Source organism: Oryza sativa, chromosome 9 (genome assembly GCF_034140825.1).
Source record: "Oryza sativa Japonica Group chromosome 9, ASM3414082v1".
Lineage (NCBI taxonomy): Eukaryota > Viridiplantae > Streptophyta > Magnoliopsida > Poales > Poaceae > Oryza > Oryza sativa.
The window spans coordinates 17,187,957-17,206,783 of record NC_089043.1 but is presented as its reverse complement, the minus strand read 5'-3'; the positions used below and the strand labels follow the sequence as shown (position 1 = coordinate 17,206,783).

At 43.6% G+C, this 18,827-nt stretch overlaps 2 protein-coding genes and 2 long non-coding RNA genes across 7 annotated transcripts; 1 reads left to right on the top strand and 3 right to left on the bottom strand.

Annotated features, from left to right (window-relative positions):
* The first annotated feature begins 371 nt into the window (after positions 1 to 371).
* On the top strand, positions 372 to 1,606 carry LOC4346931 (uncharacterized). Its single transcript, XM_015756468.3, has one exon. The coding sequence runs from the start codon at positions 470 to 472 to the stop codon at positions 1,496 to 1,498; it is 1,029 nt and encodes a 342-aa protein (XP_015611954.1). The 5' UTR covers positions 372 to 469; the 3' UTR covers positions 1,499 to 1,606.
* Positions 1,607 to 1,709: 103 nt separating this feature from the next.
* LOC136351649 (uncharacterized) lies at positions 1,710 to 12,400 on the bottom strand. 3 transcript variants are annotated; one of them, XR_010734830.1, is made up of 9 exons: positions 12,262 to 12,400; positions 5,120 to 5,215; positions 4,940 to 5,017; positions 4,773 to 4,855; positions 4,038 to 4,268; positions 3,896 to 3,939; positions 3,762 to 3,804; positions 3,613 to 3,675; positions 1,710 to 3,124 (listed from the first exon to the last, which is right to left on the bottom strand). It is a non-coding gene; the product is annotated as an uncharacterized lncRNA (long non-coding RNA). The 3 variants fall into 3 exon arrangements; XR_010734828.1 differs by lacking the exon at positions 12,262 to 12,400 and adding an exon at positions 8,946 to 9,453; XR_010734829.1 differs by lacking the exon at positions 12,262 to 12,400 and adding an exon at positions 8,966 to 9,103.
* Positions 12,401 to 14,490: 2,090 nt separating this feature from the next.
* Positions 14,491 to 15,329, bottom strand: LOC136351648 (uncharacterized). Of its 2 annotated transcripts, none has more exons than XR_010734826.1 (2): positions 15,053 to 15,329; positions 14,491 to 14,985 (listed from the first exon to the last, which is right to left on the bottom strand). It is a non-coding gene; the product is annotated as an uncharacterized lncRNA (long non-coding RNA). The 2 variants fall into 2 exon arrangements; XR_010734827.1 differs by having other exon boundaries at positions 14,491 to 14,977.
* Positions 15,330 to 16,369: 1,040 nt separating this feature from the next.
* On the bottom strand, positions 16,370 to 18,007 carry LOC4346928 (cytochrome P450 716A1). Its single transcript, XM_015755532.3, has one exon. It carries the CDS (start codon positions 17,929 to 17,931, stop codon positions 16,453 to 16,455), a length of 1,479 nt encoding a protein of 492 aa, XP_015611018.1. The 5' UTR covers positions 17,932 to 18,007; the 3' UTR covers positions 16,370 to 16,452.
* Between the last annotated feature and the right edge of the window lie 820 nt (positions 18,008 to 18,827).

Sequence of the window (18,827 nt, the reverse complement as noted above, 5' to 3'; positions counted from 1 at the left end):
TAAAAGAAAATATCCAAAATTTCACCTTAACTAAACCAATACCTTCAGTTGCAACGGGCATTTTTTAGTCTTTTTATAAACCCGATTATTGGGAAATCAAATTTTAGAGTTACGAGAAAATACTTCAGTTGCAACGGGCATTTTTTAGTCTTTTTATAAATCCGATTATTGGGAAATCAAATTTTAGAGTTACGAGAAACTCTCTCCGAGTACACGTGGAACACGTGTACCCCAAAACTGCACCGTGTCAATGCAGTTGTTGTCCGTTCCGGAACAGAAAAGCGAAACGCGAAGCCGATACCGAGTTAAACAGAGTTTTGCCGGTATACGTATCCCCTATTTAAGGGCTCCTATCGTAACGTGATACACTCAACCGAATCTTAACGAGCTTTTTCCCCGTAGAGATAACCCGAGATTTTAGTTTGCGACTCCGGAATCGTCTCGTCGTCGATAGTTGAGCAAACAAACCATGGCGGATGGATCGAGCCCGTCGGCCGCCGCCGGTTACCCTTTGCTGGTGCAGCGAAGCAATGCCGGCTCGCCGGCGATGGCCTTTAGCCTGTCTGACGGGAAGACACACGACGACGTCAGCCTTCCCGAGATGCACTCCAGCACCTACCTCCAGACGCCGCAGGGCTGGGTCCTCGTCCTGAGCTCCTCGTCGGCGCCGGAGATGTCGACGTTCCTCCTCGACCCCCGTGACGGGAGGAAGGTCGGCCTGCCGCCTCTCGACGAGAGCGAGCTCCCGACGGCGCGCAAGTGCGTGCTGTCCGACAACGCCCCGGACGCCGGCGCCGGCGTCGTCGTCCTCAGCCTGCAGGGCCCGGCCGTGTGGTTCTGCCGCGTCGGCGGCGAGCGGTGGTCGACGCACACCTACGACATGGGCTACTTCAGCCTCCCCGTGGAGTACCGCGCCCCCAAGAAGCGGCACCTGTTCGACGTCGCCGGCGTCGGCGGGAGGTTCTACTTCTGCGAGGACAAGGACTTCAGCCTCGGCACGCTCGACTTCACCGGCGACGGCGAGGTGGCGCTGGTCGCCGTGAGCGTCCCCGGCATCGACGACATTTTCCCGTCCCCCGACTCGAGCGGCATCGCGGCCACGTACCTCGTCGAGTCGCGCGGCGACCTGTACCTCGCCGCCGTCGTCTTCCTCGGCTTCCGAGCCGAAGGGCCGCCGCACAAGTTCAGCGTCTACCGGATGGACTTCTCGGCGGCGGGGCCGGCGTGGCGCAGGACGGCGGACATCGGCGGCGACCGGGCGTTCGTCCTCGGCGGCGGCGGCGGCGGCAACTTCGGCGCGTCGTGCTCGGCGAGCGGGTGCGGGGTGCGGGCGAACTGCCTCTACTGGTTCAACTCCTTCAGTCCGGATGACTACAACCTGCATGTGCTCAGCGTCGGCGATGGCGGCGTCGAGACCGTGGCGCCGCCGCCGTTCGAGCACGCCTCTTGTGTGCACAAGCCGTTCTGGCTTGTTCCAACTACTAATAATACTGCATGATTAAGATTAGGTTAATTATGTTTTGTTCCAGTATCAATTAGTACCAAGTACTCCGTACTACTTTACTTTACCTCATTTATAAATAGTTAATGAATTCAGTTATGTGTACGTTTCAGTTGGCATTACCATTACCTGATCAATTCTGAACTGCACATGTTTAGAAATTCATAATGAAAGTAAAATTTCAGTTTATAACGAAAAAAAGCTAGTACTGACCTTCAAAATCACAACTTTATTCAGAAATTCAGCACTGAAATTTGAATCATTGGGTGGTCATCTAAGTTACCTGCTGCTTTGTCTACTTCCTTAGTGACTTTCAAGTCCAATTGTACATATTCAGAAATTCAGGAACAATTGCTAAAATTTAGAAATTTAGTGCTTTGTCTACTTCTTTAGTGACTTTCAAGTCCCAACGGTACAGATTCAGAAATTCAGAATAATGGTAAAATTTAAAAAATCTAGCACTGAACTTTTGTCTCAACAATATATGTTAAAAATTCATATCGATAGCAAAATTCTGAAATCCTTTTACGAGGGAAAAATAGTACTTAACTTAAATTCAGTAGTGAACATTCAAATCTCAATTTTGATTCAGAAATGCAGCATCAAACTTTGAATTATTGGGTGGCTAATTGGTTTAACTGTTGGCTTTCCTTGAGCTCAGTGGCTGATGGCGGCATGCAACTGAAAACCTGTTGGTACCGCCTTGAGTGCCAGTGTGCATTTGATGAATGATGAGACATAAACACCATACTCCTATAATTTTTGTTGGGTTTTAATATCAACAGGGTTTATTCTATGTCATTTCAGTTGAAAAGGTCTTTTTTACAATTGCATATGCTTTCTGAATTTGTTAAGAAGGTTTGCTAGTGTTGAGTTAATTTAGAAACGCTTAAACCACAGTATATAACATCAATATTTTTAAATCATTAATAAAAAACAATCTCAAAGCATGAGGGAGGACAAGGCGCCAAGCCCTTGTTCACCTCTCCCTCTCTCCTGCCAATGAGATCTTTGATGAACCGGTATTAGTCGGATGGGAAACAATGACAAATTTCTATGCATCTTTGTAAACCAGGCAATTTAAAAAGCATAGATATAAGCTACTGCTACTTGATCAACCAAATCTATACATAAGGCTGGATAAAAACATTAACATATCTTCTACCAAAGAATTTTATATTTATCAGGTTAATTTTTTAATAGTTGCCTCTTGTAAAAGAGAACTAAAGTCAGTTATGTTGCTAAAGTAAACCCAAAAAGGTAGTATAGGGGTTCTGTTTTCAAATTAAATAAGGGTTGTTCTATAAAATTTTATGCTCATGGCCAATAATAAAATTAATGACTGTTCCGGTAATTGGCAGGTATTCCAGTGATTTCAAGATTCAATAGTTGTTAAATAATTTGCTATTTTACATATCAAGTATAAATTGGGTACAATTGATTTCCCCCAAAATCCATTTGTGATACGCATGTGTAAGCATGATACGCGGATGATTCAGAGATTTGATGTACCTACTATGTTCGATCTCCATGTATACTTGTTGCAGGGAACCCTCTTTTGTACATCCAGTTCTCCAAATTATCAGTCCCCTCTTTGTCTCCACAAACGCCTAAGTTAGCTTGCTGAAAACAAGAGGAAAACATGAGCTACTCCTAAAATAAATATGCATAAGCTAAAAATTGATCATGGTTTGAGCTGAAAATCATGTTCTATAAATCTTCCTTGGAGTAGCTTCATTGGTCTGGCAAACAAATGTTCATCGTATCATCAAATAAATTAAATGAAGAAGTGTTGATATATCATACCTTCCTATTGAGTACCATAGCCTTACGGGGTTACTTCATCACAAGACATTGAATCAAGGGGTTTTGTACTGTTTCTTTCTAGTTCAACAAATTGCATAGCAAAGTTTAAATCAATGTCTTCACCACTCATATAACTCAGCGGCAAACTCCTTAATTGTCTTACTTTCCCTTTTGAAATAGCAAAACTGAATGTAATGCAAATCGAACTCACTAAAATTTTGCAAGAGCTTCAAGGTTCATACGAGTGTACTATTGTTCAGAGCACGAAAAGAAAGAGAAAAAAATAAATCGTACATGGACACTACCTTATTTGACGACTTTCAGCTGAACCATTGACTCAGTTACTGGAGATTGAGCCTGAGAAAATCCTGCAGGATTGCACAAGTATAAATTGTTGTCATAGGCTCGTAACTAATTCCCACCATGAGTACGTATGGAAGGATGCATTCCTTACCATCAATATCTGGATCAACTCTCTTAGCATGATGCTTTGGTCTCTGTAAAGCAATAATTCATCACATTGTTGCAAGGTTGTGTTGTGCAGCAGAGCTTAATATATTCTATTCTATTGAGGTATAGTAAACTTACTAAAAATAGAGCATCCAAAACCATCCACAGCTAGAGGATTCAGCCTGCCCAAGTATGTCAGAAACCAGTGTAAACTAATTAGTAGAAGTAAATAGGAAATTAGGAACTCATCAAAGAAGCTAAATTGGTGGCTAGCAACAACCATCACGCTTCAGCGATCCCATCCTCCACTCGAGCCAAACAGACAAGCTAACAATCGTAGCAAACCCATCACTAATTCAGTATAGGCATTTAATAGAGTAGGAAAACCTGCATTGCCATGACGAATTCACAATAACCTAGATACCCCTGGTGGTTCAATTCAAGGATGACCCAGGTCTTGTGAGGTAAGGCAGCTATCACAAAATCAATACTCCTACATCCGAATCAGAATCTGCGACAAAGTATATAGGATATTGATATTTCAATACTATAATTAGCTAGCCATAAATAATCAATTACCCTAATCAGAACTAAAATAAAATGTGTTTCGCATCCAAGGGCATAGGTATGTCAATGTGGAAATTGAAATAAAATGATCATCATGATGCTTGCTAATCATGCCATTATTGATTCATGATTCCTGCATATTTCATCTGAAAAGTTTGCTGGCCAAATGTGGCATGTCAAATATATTCTTGTTTTCCTTGTAAAATAAACAAAAGCTTTAATAGCCGAATAACATCTTTTAGAGCCAAACAGAGAAAGGTATGTTCCTCTTTGAACACATCTTCATGCCGAAGTGAACAGGGTGAAGATCTTAGGCAGACTTCGCAGTGGCAGAATTAATGATGCTGGTAAATTCAGGCCACACAGCCAAGAAAGGAGACTGTATTTAGTGAATTAGGCATGTAACTGTGCCTACAAAATCATTCTACTGTGTTTATATAATGTTTACTTTCAATGAAGTACCGCTGACAAGAAAACCATCGACACCAGGTTGTGGTGCTAGCCACTTGCAGTTCACACCAGTTACAGTACCTGTATGAAGAACATGCAAAAAAATCATACATCTAGAAAACCTGATGGTTTTCACCTAAATAAGGGTTTTGATCTGTATTATGCCTCCATATGATCTGTATGGATTCAGCAATCTCAGCACTGACATTAATAGCGAGCCCTCTTCCTTAGGCCTGCATGGACCTGACGAATACAAACCAGATCATTGTTTAAACAATGTATTTATGACTGCCTGTAACTGGAAAAGTTTAGCTGGAGATGCTTCAGAGGCTCATGAAAATATACACTTGTATGCTGATCAAAAAGAAACTTCTTGTGCTTTTTGCTGGTGTAACACAGGTTCATCACCAACCATCACCTTAGTCCAATCCTCGATCCTTTCTGTAAAGTAGTTCCTAGTCATTTCATCCTGAATTTTCATGTGATGCAACAATATTTTATGAAATCATGCTAAATATGAGACATTGTCTACATTAAGCCATACCTAAACCAGTAAACGTAAATAATATCCTGTGGATTCATCTGATGACAAACAGAGATGTTCCCATTTTTAGAGTGTAGCTACCACACAGTGAATATGCTGATAACTAAGTGGCAAGTAACCAGAGATGTTATTATGATATAATTACTCATCTATTCCATTGAAAAAGATACATTAAATCATCTGCTAATTAGTGAACAAAATAACCTTTAGAAGACTATTTTGATGATATGTTGCAGTAGGATCAAATTTAATATCAGCTATGATGATACTCCCTCCGTCCCTTAATATAAGGGATTTTGACTTTTTGCTTGCACTGTTTGACTACTCGTCTTATTCAAAAAAATTATGCAAATATAAAAAACGAAAAGTTGTGCTTAAAGTATTTTGGATAATAAAGTAAATCACAAATAAAATAAATAATAATTCCAAAATTTTTTGAATAAGACGAATGGTTAAACAGTGCAAGCAAAAAGTCAAAATCCCTTATATTATGGGACGGAGGGTAGGTCAGAAGGTTCCCCCCATTGTGCCGAAGACATAAACAAACACCAGTCAATCCACAATAGCTTACCCAAGCACCCAGATGTCAAAGACACTTGAAAATCCTAATGGCAAAAGTAATCAGAAAGCTTATAGGAATTTTCAGGAAGATATATAGCCTGGGATCCGCTATGAATCAACTCATCGTACAACCATTTGTTAGTTTTCTGATCGATATTTCTGATTAGTTAATTTTCTAATATAGTCAAGCAGAATTGCACCAATTTTATCAATTTGTCAAGCTATTTTGCAGCAAAAGATAGTATATAAGTAGTCCTAAAGATGTGTGCTACTCAAAGATAAGATGTTAATTGTAAAGTAAATTATATTTCACAATTATAATCTATTTGTGGCACTAATCTTTTCTCTATTTGATACTTAACATGTAAATCTTGCCAAATATAATCCTTTACCTATGTGGGGTTTCGCTTGAAGGATTCTGCTACTTACAATTATAAAATCCTTTGCCTATGCAGGATTTTGCTTCAAGGATCAACAAAATATTTGTCATCATATTTGACAGACCTATAAAACTTTTAATTCCCGTCCACTATGTTTGTAGTCTATATATCTGATTTTTTTTTTGACAACTGAACTAAGGAATCAGATAAATACTTGGAAAATATGTTCTCTGAAACTTTTTTACCTTTTGAACTAATTCAGGTACTCATCATGGACAATTCCTCTACTAACATGCACTGCCCTTTCTCAGGATTAGGCACTCATGTATGCCAACCAAATGTCTTGTGACAAGCTAATCATTCTCTCTCGGTCTCTTCCATCTTATTTTTACAGCTTTAGGTGCATGTTTTTGTGGATAACAGTGCAAGGTAGCGAAACAGGTGAGTCCTCATGGCTTTGTGTTAACTGTGAACTCCCTCATATCAAGCAATTGTATGTTCATTAAAAAACTTAACCCATGTCATGTGCTTGCAAAGAAAATTCCATTGCTAAAACACTTCTGAATAATCAAAATTAGTGTAGGATAAGAATAAATATGTTGTAGTGCATGAACTATGTAGCGGTCTCTGATTTTACTGTATATTGTTGTCATCAACATACTTTCTATATAAGCAATTCAAGTGATTCTACACAGACATTTGTTGTATAGTCATTATGGTGTGTCTTTTCCTTTCAGTGACTTATCAGCATTGTTGTCGCTAATAATTGAATGCAATTGGGCTCTATAAGTTTACACTAAATCCGGAAAGTTTGCATTTGCATATTTGATTTTTCGTCCTCTTGTTTATAGAAAGGCTACTAGCAAAAAAATTGAAGAGTGCAAAGTTGATTGTTTTGTTCAGCTTGATGCAGATACGGGTATAAAGGGTTTGAGAATTGGACAGATTAATGGCAATCCTACCATACAGAGACAATCACCTGGACAAGGATCCTCTTGTTTTAGTTGCAATAATGTCAGAGGTGAACAGTGCTGTGATTTTTGAAGATTTTTGACGCCTGATTCACAGCAAACAGACAATGTCAGCTTGCTACAGTACCTAATTAATGGTGATTCGTTCATGTTTCATCAAGCTCACCATATTTATGCAAACTTACAACTCGATGTATTGAGAAGCTCTTAAGAGATGGCTATGAGCATTAGTGTATTATCCAGAAATTTACTTGTATCCGTTCATGTCTTTAATGAATTGGGTTTGATCATATAAGTTAAGTTTTTTATCCTTACATTTAATGATGTAAATTCAGTTTTTCATGTTGTCATGTCCTTGACTGCTTCCTGATGCACCAACTAATTTTGTTTTCCACAACACAACCATATTGAGCTTTGATAAGGTTGATCTATATTTCCCCCATAGCAACGCATGGGCACCTAACTAGTTAGGATCAGTATCTCTAAACCATACACACACATTAGGATCAGTATCTCTAAACCATACACAGATACACTGTATTTTCAAAACATCGTTTGTTTTTTCTCCCTCTCTATTGTAAATAGAGAACATCGTAGGATGGGTCATGTTTACCCTTGATAATCATAGGAAAAAATACTGAAGGGAAAGAATAGAGGAAAAATGGCCAAGTGTAAACAGTCCAGAGAACTTGTTACAGAAGTAACCAAATTTGAATATTCAGAAGCATGAATAAACCAAAAACACAAATAAGTACATGTGGTATGTAATATGGCGAGTTGGCGACCCAAACATGGAACTAGGTATTATTGCAACCTAAATCAAGAGCACATTCGAGCAGTTGGAAGCACTTCTTTACTAACAAACTTTCCTACACAACACTGCAAAGAAAACATGCATCTTCAAGCATCATTGGAGATTGCACACATTGAATCAAATATAGAGGCTGATATGTATAAGTAAACAAAGTAAGGTTTAGCCTGCACATGTTATATATACTCTAATATTGTAGACATATCCAAATGTTTACAGCCAAAATCCTTCATCAGAAACCGAGAATAAGATCAGTGACAGAACTATCCACCAATCGCGAAAAACCAATGTGGTTATCAGATGCTAATTTCTAAGTCAAGACCAGCATCACTACGTAGGTACATCAAGAAACTAGGAAGAGTGTGCTTTGTTAGCTGCTGAAAACCAAAGATGTAGGCCTGCAGCATATTACTTTGCCACATATGCAACCTAACATGTGTCCTCATGGACAACAGTGGGAAGAAAACAAAGGGGGTGATCGGTTGCGCTTGCTGTTGTAGCCACCGCCGCAGCTGCAACTGAGATTGGCTGCAGATGCACAACAGCCACAGCAATCACCCCCAAATTCTTGCCCTTCCAAATTTGCGCAGAATAGGTTACAGACTAACTTTACATTACAACATGGCCGTAACAACAGAATCGGTCCCCATCCATTCTGAAATAACATAAGCAACAGACTAAATCCTGAAGATCTAGCAGAATTGAAGGCATTATACACTTACAAACGTACATGGCAACATTCAAAAGGTGTTCTCATTAACGCACATTCCAACCACCGAAATTACAAGAGAAACAGATCTACTTGTTGGATCTGATCGAAACACCTAAAGCACACGAGGAAGGTTTTCAGACCAACTAGCTCAGAAGGAGCAGCATGAAACAACAGAGCGTTGTAATTTCTCACCTGCTTTGAAATTATTGTACCTTAGGACTCTCTATCGCTGCCTTCTTGGCCTGATATGTGAGAGGATGGTGAGATCGTGCGACGACCATGGCAACCGAGCGCCGGCAGGTGTTTCCAGGATGTGACGGCGATCTCCTCTTCGCAGGTTTCGGTCTCGGCGGAGACCACTCCCAGCGGCGCGTCCGCTCGCCACCGCGACAGCCACTACATCGCTGCCACAACCTCAACTCTCCACCGACACCGCCACCTCCACCTCCACCTCCACCTCCACCTCCGTGTAGCAGTAGCGGAGAACCAACCAAACACACGGCGGAGGGAGAGGTGGGATTAAGAAGCGAACAGAGAGGGGACGTGTCGGGATCTCGGGAAAAGATGGAGAGGACTAAGTAGGAAGAAGAGCGGACGGCGACCCCCGCTCGGATCGCCGGCGGCGGCGGCGGCGGCGGCGGCGGCCAGGTCAGCGAAAGAGAAGAGAACGAGAAGAACGGCGAGGAGGCACGCCGGCGGCGGGGGGTGGCGGCTAGGGCTAGCCGTTGCTTTGATCTGGGCCGTTCGTCGTAGAACTCGTAGATCGGACGGCACGAAACAGTCGCACAACCACAGATCAGCCGTCCAGTATTTTCAAATAAACTTCCTTTCACTTCATAAAACTTTTAACCAACTCAACAAAAATTTGCCAAATATGAAAGCAACACAACATGAAGACCAGCTCAAAGATGGACCCACATATAATTAACTTTTGTGTAGCTCTTTTATCCATCGGCTATTACTTATTTTTATTCATAATCATAATGATGAATATAATGGCAAATATGCAAGGGTTTTAGGTAACTTATACCCTACCTATCAACTAAAGTTTCTGAAAAACTAATATGTGTAAAGAGAAAAATAGTCTTTCAAAACGGTTAGTAGTTGCCTGTGATTTGATTGAAAATACACGAATTAAAAGAACTAGACATTTTTACTTTAAAATATTCAGATCGGTCCAGTTCTATCAGCAGTCACCAACTTCTAGCTTCTAGGCCCTTGCTTTTTTGCTTCTAGCTTCTAGCTTCTCGGTTTTCGTTCGTATGCTTTTCAACCCGTTAGACGGTGCATTTTGTGAAAGATAGTATAAAATATCATATAAATCAATTTTTTTCAAGTTTAAAATAATTAAAACTCAATTAATCATTGTCTAATCACTTTTTTTGTTTAGTGCACGTACTTTAATCTTAATCCAACGCACGTTTGAATTGGTCCTAAATTACCGCAGGTTTTTCTAACCCATGGTCACAAATATTTGCCACTCTTAGAATGGTGTTTAACGATTTGCCACTAGACCTACATATCATAGACATATGAGGGCCCACATGTCATAGATAGTGAGTGGCAAATCGTTAATTGCCATATCACAAGAGTGGTAAATAGTTAAATTTCCCTACATCTAAACGGGTTGTAAGAATTTTATTAGGGCAGCTTAGTAGAAAGAATTTTATCCACTCAAAACGGGTTGATTTGTTGGACGTGTAAAAAAAATTGCATGGTACACGGTTGATTTTAAAAAAAGTTAAAAACTCTCAGAAGGGTTAAAACCATTTGTAATTTCTAGTAGGTTCTAGCCAGAGAGTTACCCGTGCCTATATAAACCAGAGAGTTACCCGTGCCTATATAAACAGGGGACGACTAGGCAACCAGCAAAATCAGATTACATTTTACAAAGAGAAGGAAAAGAAGAAAAAAAAAACATCTACGAGAGGAGTGTGAGTGCGTGAGGCGGCGGGGAAGCCGATGGCCGCGGTGGTGGGGAGGGTGCGGGTGCCGCAGCCATGCTCGCCGAACGCCGCAGGGCGCCATAGGTGCGACACCTTCGATCGGTTCACCTACGAGGACGCCGTGAGCCACCCCGCCTGGTGCGAGGGCGCCAAGGCGATCAACATCCCGGGAGAAGCGGGACCGGGACCACAGCAAGAGCCTGGAGGCGCGCAAGGCCCAGGTACACAACTCCGCAACAAATCTGATCTCTGTGTTTCCAACGCTGCTTCCCCCTGATTTCTGTTGATTTCGAGAATGCGGGTGTGATTTCTGTGGATTTCGAGGATGCGTGTGTCGGATTTGATGGATTTCGAGGGTTTAGGATTTGATGGATTTCGAGAATGCGTGTGTCGGATTTGTTGGATTTCGAGTGTGTAGGACTTGATGGATTTCGAGAATGCGTGTCGGATTTGTTAGATTCAAATGTAACGCTGCTTCCGTGCGGATTAAGAGAACGTGTTTACACGGATTTGTTAGATTCAGGTAAGTTGGGGTTAGATTGGTGTTTCGGTGCTCAAGTTGCGTTGTGTTTCGGTGCTCAAGTTGTTTTGTGTTTCGGTGGTAAGTTGGGGGTGAGATTCGTCTATGGCTGCGTTGTGTTTGGCCGAAACCAGTACAGTTGTGTTACATCTGAATTTCGGCAGAATCTGACCCTAGTATGACGGACTCAGATTCGGTGACATTGTGTAAGCATGTCACAATGTGACATTCGGTGGATCTCAGCCATCCAATCCCCATCCAACGACTGTCTTGATTGGGCCCGCTTGCAGATCAAGAAAATCCCCAATCCATCCACCACGGCGGGAGACGGCGCCCCAATCCATCCATCCCGCGCGCTTCGCTGCCTTCGTTCGCCCGCCGCCACGAGCTGGGAGGCGCGCCGCCGCCGTGACTCGCCGGGCTCGCCGCTAAGTGGATGTAAGGCTAATGGACCTATATGCTAATGATCCTGTCATAATACAGGTAGCACTTTTCTACCTAGTTAAAAAATGAACTCCAAATCATCTATGACAAATGTTCTGAAAGTTCAATTCTCAGGCATTGAGTTCGAGTTCTGAAAACTAACCATAGACAAGGATGAAAAACATGCTAATTAGGGGATAGCTAGAGCTCTAGCAATAAACTAAAGCCTTTTGTCCTTCCAAAACTAGTAAAATAACCCTCAGTGCCTATCTCTGAAACACAACTCAGACATCCCCAGCAACCACACGGACATCAAACATCATAAAAAAAATCAGATAAGTACATATAAAAGGAGTCATGTTTTCTATAGATTAAGGTCACAGGCCAGAAAGGTCTTTTTGGTTTTTTTTTTTAAGATTATGGTCACAGGCCAGAAAGAGCACTTAGATGTTCATGGTGGTGTCATTTTTTCTTACATTGAGGTCACATGTCAGAAGAGAACACACATATGCTACACAAAGTAGGAAAATTCAGCATAGAAATAATACAACATGCAACTTAAACAATACGATACTGAACAAGTCAGTATGGTTTTATAAAATCACAACACACAACTTACCTTTTTTATTGCAGATGTCTTCCCTTGTGAACCTGAGCCGGATAGGGGCAGATGACGCTCCAACATATGCAAACAGCGATAAAGTAAATGCGGTAATTACACTGAACTTCAAACAAACAAACAAATGATATTTGCACCTAACCGGGATCAATCTTTGCCATGAATCTTGATGTTTCTCTAGTTAGCTCTGGAAGAAAGAAACAATTTTTTTCTGGTAATCTTGATGTTTCCATACTTCTTGATTAAAATCACAGCTCAATATCAAGAATACATGGTTCAATTTGCTGCATGCATTTGTAAGGACTTAATAATAGGATTGGTGCATTCTACACCTATAATTCTTGTGTTTCTGAATTTGAAATAGAACAGATAATAGCGTATGGTTTGATCTATATATATATGCATGCTAACCTCGATTGAAAAAACACCCACTGATTTAGCTCAGCATTTAAATAAAAATTGCAGAAGAAAATGAAGTGCAATTTTAACATATGTAATATGTAAAATTATGTTGAAATTCCTGTAAAAACAGACTTCTGGACATGAGACTTCTGACACATCTTTTGAACTTGTTTACATACAAAAATAGCATTACATATGAACAAAACAAAGTATAGTAAGATTTTTCACCATATATATAGCATTTTGTCCACCATATATAGCAGTTTCATCAAATTAAAGTTCTCGGTTATGAAAAACTGAAATTAGAGGGACCTGATCAAGACTTTAAAAACTTATTGAATGCAGATGTCGACACTTGTGAGCTGGAGCGATCACATGGAGGTAAATGACAACCCAACACCTGAAAGCCGTGGTGAAGTGGACAAGGTAATTATAAGGCTGTGTCCTTTCCCATATGTTTCCAACTACTCTCCATCGTTTTCCGCGTGCACGCTTTTCAAACTGCTAAACAGTACGCGTTTGGTAAAAAGTTTATGTAGGAAAGTTACCTTAAAAATCATATTAATTCATTTTTCATGTTTTTTATAGCTAATACCTAATCAATCATATGATAATCTATTGCTCCGTTTTCCATGCGTAGGGGAGGGGTTCCCAACCCCTCCAAAAGAACACAACCTTAGTGCTGCTTTGGTTGCCCTTTAAATTTTGTTTGGTCAAAAGAAGTCGAAAATTGATACAGTACAGAAATTGCAGTTGTTTTGCTACGAATTTACAGAAGTACTACCCTCTTTTCAAAATGTACGACGCCGTTGACTTTGTGTACAACGTTTGACCATTCGTCTTATTCAAAAACTTAGTATATAATATGTAAAAGTATAAGTTAAGATTATATATTATTTGATGATAAAACAAGTCACAATAAAATAAATAATATTTATATTTTTTTCTCAATAAGAGGAATGGTCAAACGTTATAAAAAAGTCAACGGCGTAGTATGTAAATATAATATAAAGTGGAAATCAAGTTAAAAAAACTCGGGTAAAAAAGGGCTTCATTAGTTCTTTCAAATATACCAGCTTGCTACCACCAGGACACCAGCTATGGTATTTGTTTTAGCTTGTTACAGCTAGCTAATACTTCATGCAAAACTAAGGCAGAAATATCCAAAACCTTGTGCTTCAGGGTTCAAAAATACTTCCTCCGTTTCACAATGTAAGACTTTCTAGCATTGCTCACATTCATTTAGATGTTAATGAATCTAGACATATGTATGTGTTTAGATTCATTAACATCTATATGTATGCGGGCAATGCTAGAAAGTCTTGCATTGTGAAACGGAGGTAGTAGGATCCAAGGCTTGTATTTATTGTTCAAAAATCTGATTTGAATGACTTTTCAAGAATCTGAGACAAAGTGAAAACTAAAACAAAAAATATATATTTCACAAATCTGAGACAACTGAAACATCTGAGATAAACTAAACAAAAATAAATATTTGACAAATCAGCTACCACATTTTTTTTCTGGGTCGAACCTCATCAAAACCATAAAGTGAAAAAAAAAACATGCCTAAGCAGCTCTCAACAGTCTTTTCCAATCTAGCAGATGCTGTTGTCTGAACACATTTAGCCCAGTATGAATAGTGCATCTGCACATGGTTGCACTTGTACATGCATAGTTACAAATGAAATTACTGAAGCAGATATAGAACATGATAAAAGTAACTAAAGCAGACTGGAACATTTGGATTTTAGAAAGTTTGGAATTATGGCACTTGCAGACTTATAACATGTAAAAACTTGCAGCTGGAAATTCAGGAGTAGGAGATGTAGAACAGAAGAAATTCATTTCTCCAAGTTATGTAACAATGGTACTAATCTTGCATTCATATACTGATCTGTTCGTGCCAGACAATGTGTGAAGCCCTATTTACTAATCTAATATTTGCCTGTTCATGCCTGACAATGTGTGAAGGCTTATATGCTTATCATGCCTGACAAAGAAGTCTTTATACTGATCATATATTTGGCCGCTCATGCCTGACAATGTGTGCAGTCTTATTGATGAAAAACCAGAAGGGAGAGGGGGAAATAACAGGACAGGCACGAAGGGAAGCCAACAAGATGGGATCTTTCCATCTCCAGCCGACTAAGCCATAAAGATCTCACCTTTCCTCCTCCAGCCGATGAACGAAACCACCAGATGCCAGCCGATGAACGAGATCTGGAGCCATCTCCGGTGCAAGAAGAATCAGATCCACCGTATCACCTATCATCATCCAGCCGACGAAGGAAGCCATCAGACTCGGCCTGATCTGCATCTCTGGCGCCAAGAATCAGATCCACCGTAGAATCGTCGCCTAAACTGAATTTACTGAACACGCGCAGACCTGTGGAGGCAGCAGCGCCGAAGGGGACATAGTAGGGAAGAAAAAATATTACACAGGACTTTGAAGCAAACTCTCCTCGCCACCGGTACAGATCCGGGCAGAGCGACCATGGATCACGCGTGTAGGTTGGCCAGACCACGCACGGCCCAAACCCATCATGCTCCGCCGCCGGCGAGCTCACTCCCCGGCTTCGTCGTCCATGGCGACGCCGCTCGGCGTTGCGGTTGGGAATCGAGAGAGGGAAAGAGGGAGAGACGGCGAAGGAAGGGGGAAAGGCGGAGAGAGAGAGAGAGAGAGAGACGCAAAGCAATCCGGTTTTCTGTTTCTAAATCGAGGAGGGGGAGTATTATCTTTTGCAATTAAAACGCATCGGCCCAATAGCTCACCGGTTCAGACACTGTCTCGTGGGGTCCGTCCGTGCGGTGGGGACCGGATGTCAGTGTGGTGGGTTCGGAGATATATGGTGGGATTTTGGAGTGTAACCGACCTGCCAAGTGGGACCCACCTGTCATTCGTTTGAAATTGTTTCCACTGTAAAGACGCAGGCAACTAACCACTCTAGGAGGAAATTTTGAGGGTTTATGCCTTGAAAAAATGTAGGTACTATGGAAAACAAACGAATAAGGGCACCATTCATTGAGGTTTTTCTCCGCATCTTAAGCTACTAAAAAGTTTAAGCCTCTTTTTCTCACGTTGTTGAACTTTATCGCGCCTTTCACACCATTCCATTCGTTTTTGTCCTAATGTGGGTAACTGTGTAGCCAAATAACTTAATTAATTGCCCTTATGCTTGAGAGGTGACGAGCTTTAACCATTGGTTCTATGGGTCGCACTCGCCGTCGTCGTACTCCTCGCCGCTGTCGGGCCAGACTCGTCGACGACGTCGTAGCGGCGGAGCGACGCGCCCTCGGGCGGCGGGGGTGGGGGTGGGCCTCCCGGAGGCGGCGGGGCGGGAGCAGTCCTTCTGAAGGCAGCGGGACCGGTGACGGGCCTCCCTGTGGGGGTGGACGGCGCATCGGCGAGGAGCTGCCTGAGGAGGGTGGCGAGCGGGCAGCCCTTGAGAGCGACGGAGGAAGCCATGGATCTCTCTCTCCCCTTTCTCTCGAGCGCTCTGCGATTCTTGCGGCGGTGGTGGCGAGCCGCGCCGGCCGGCCGCTCCCCTCAGCTCTCAGGCAGAGTGGCAGCGTCCCCCGCCCTGCGTCACCAGCGTCGACGCAGGCTGCGTGTATGCCCACGCTGTTCCTCCTCCTCGCCGATCCACCGCCGACGGATTTGGGGAATATTTTTTTCATGTGAATCGAAATGACGCCTAGATTATAGTAGAATGGGTTTTCTAATAAGTATACAATGTAATTTTCATCACAATCTTTGATTAAAATGCATTATACAATTATTACAATTCAGCACAATTCATTGTATTCTTTGGGCTCGATGTCGAGGAGGAGGCCCTGGTTTGGACACGGCAGCGGGTGCCTGGAGAAGCCGCCGTCGCAGCCGGCGGCGAGCCTCCACCTGAACCCGGTGACGATGTAGTGCATGGCCACCAGCGTCTCCGCCCTCGCGAACTCGTTCCCGGGGCACGCGCGCGCGCCGCCGCCGAACGGCACGTAGCTGAACGGCGGGGGCGCCGACTTCGCCGCCGCCGCCTCGAACCTCGCCGGCTCGAACCTGCCGGGGTCCGGGAAGATGGTCGGGTCCAGGTGCGTCATCGTCGCCGCGGTTATCACCTGCCACCACTTGGGTATCACGTAGCCGCCGACCTCGACGTCGGCCACCGCCTTCCTCATGTTCGCGAACGTCGGCGGCACCATCCGCAGCGTCTCCATGGCCGCCGCCCACGTGTACCTCATCCCGGCGAGGTCGTCCCACGTCAGGGCGGAGCCGGAGCCTCCCCTGCGCCGCCGCTGCGCCGCGATCGCCTCCTGCTCCGCCGCGACCCGCTCGTAGGCCGCCCGGTTGCCGTCGAGGTGGCGGAGGAGGAAGGTGAGGAGCACGGCGGTGGTGTCGTGCGCCGCCACCATCAGGAACACGACGTTGTCGATGATCTCCTCCTCGTCCATCCCCTCGGCCAGCATGTGCGTCACCAGGTCGCCCGCGCTGCCGCCGCCGCCGCCGCCACGCGGCATCGCTCGCCGCCTCTCCTCCACGATCCACGCCACGGCGCGCCGCCCGCGCCGGCTCGCGGCGAGGCACTTGCCGAAGGTGGTGAAGGGGAGGTTCACCGGGACGGCCCAGATCCCCCGGACCAGCTGCTGGAACTCCGACGAGAGCTCACGCCTCACGGCGGCGTGGTCGCCCCGCCTCTCCAGCCCGAACAGCACGGTGCACATGACGTCGAACGTCAGCGACTTCATCGACGGCATCACCGCGACGGCGGCGCGGCCGCCCCACTCGGCGCGGAGGTGGCGGCGGACCTCGTCGTCCATGGCCGAGACGTAGTTCTTGACGGCGTCGAGCCTGAGGAAGCGGGCCATCATGGCCCTGACGCGGCGGTGGTCGTCGCCGGCCACCTCGCGGATGTTGCGGCGGCCGACCATGCGGAGGAAGGAGGCGCTGCTCATGGCGGCGAGCTTGTCGCTGGAGAAGAGGAGCTTGTTGCAGGAGGCGCCGGCGAGGAACGCCGTGGGGCGGCCGAAGAGGGAGATCGTGGAGACGGGGCCGTAGGCGGCGGCACGGCGGCGGAGCCAGTCCTCGGCGGCGTTGGAGCGGAGGGCGCGGAGCAGGGCGAGGGTGTGGCCGACGACGGGGAGGCCCAGGGAGCCCGGAGGCTGATTCTTGCGGCGGCGCAGCGACGACGACGCCACGGCGGCGGCGGCGGCGGCGGCGGCGGCGGTGGCGAGGATGGTTAGTAGAGCTACCAGCATCGCAGAAGCGTCCATGGATCTTGGATCAGCCTCGTTCTCTCTTCACAACTAGGCGTTTAGCCAGTGGCTGGCTAGTACATTGGTTAATCCTACTATGGGAAAACTCTTCTCTCGTTAATTATTGCACATCAACTACTACTCCACTAAAAAAATACTAATCCTAGCTACAAACCTAAACCTAAATATATATATATATATATCTAGATTCATAGTTAACATTAAAAAAATTTTTTATGGGACATAGGGATCGAAAGTTATAATTATTCTTTTAGAAGAATGATGATATAGAGTATATAATATCATTTTATAAGCATATGAGTTCAAACTCGACTTTTAAAGGTCGTAAAAAAATCTTATATCTTATAAAGTCGAATTTAAACTTATGAAGTGATATACTACATATTAATTTATATTATTAATTTTATATTTATTTAATTAACATGTAGTAAACAAGTTTTGGTGATTAGAACCCTTCTCCCATACTACTTAACTACTAATTTAGTCATATTTGATCAAGCAGCTTATAATATGACACAGACAAAGTAGAGTGATAGTGTCTATTCTTTTTTTTTAACAAAGTACAAATGTGGGTGACTTACTATTGATGGGTACATCGTCTATCCCTAAAAAAATAATTAGCCATAATAGGAGTACCCATAAATGCAAACACTCGTATTAAATTTAAAATTTAAATCCGGGTGAACTGGTTCCACCACAAAAAACCTAACAGTTGAGTTACACTCACTTCACAACATTAGTGTCCGTTCCTAATATACTTGGTAGCGGATATTATCGAAAATGCTCAGCACCGCACGTCCGATCGTGCACTGAAAAATCGATCGCCGCCCACGCCGTGTGATCGAGCCGCGCGGATCGGACGGCTATCTATCAGGCTGTGACATTGTTGTTAG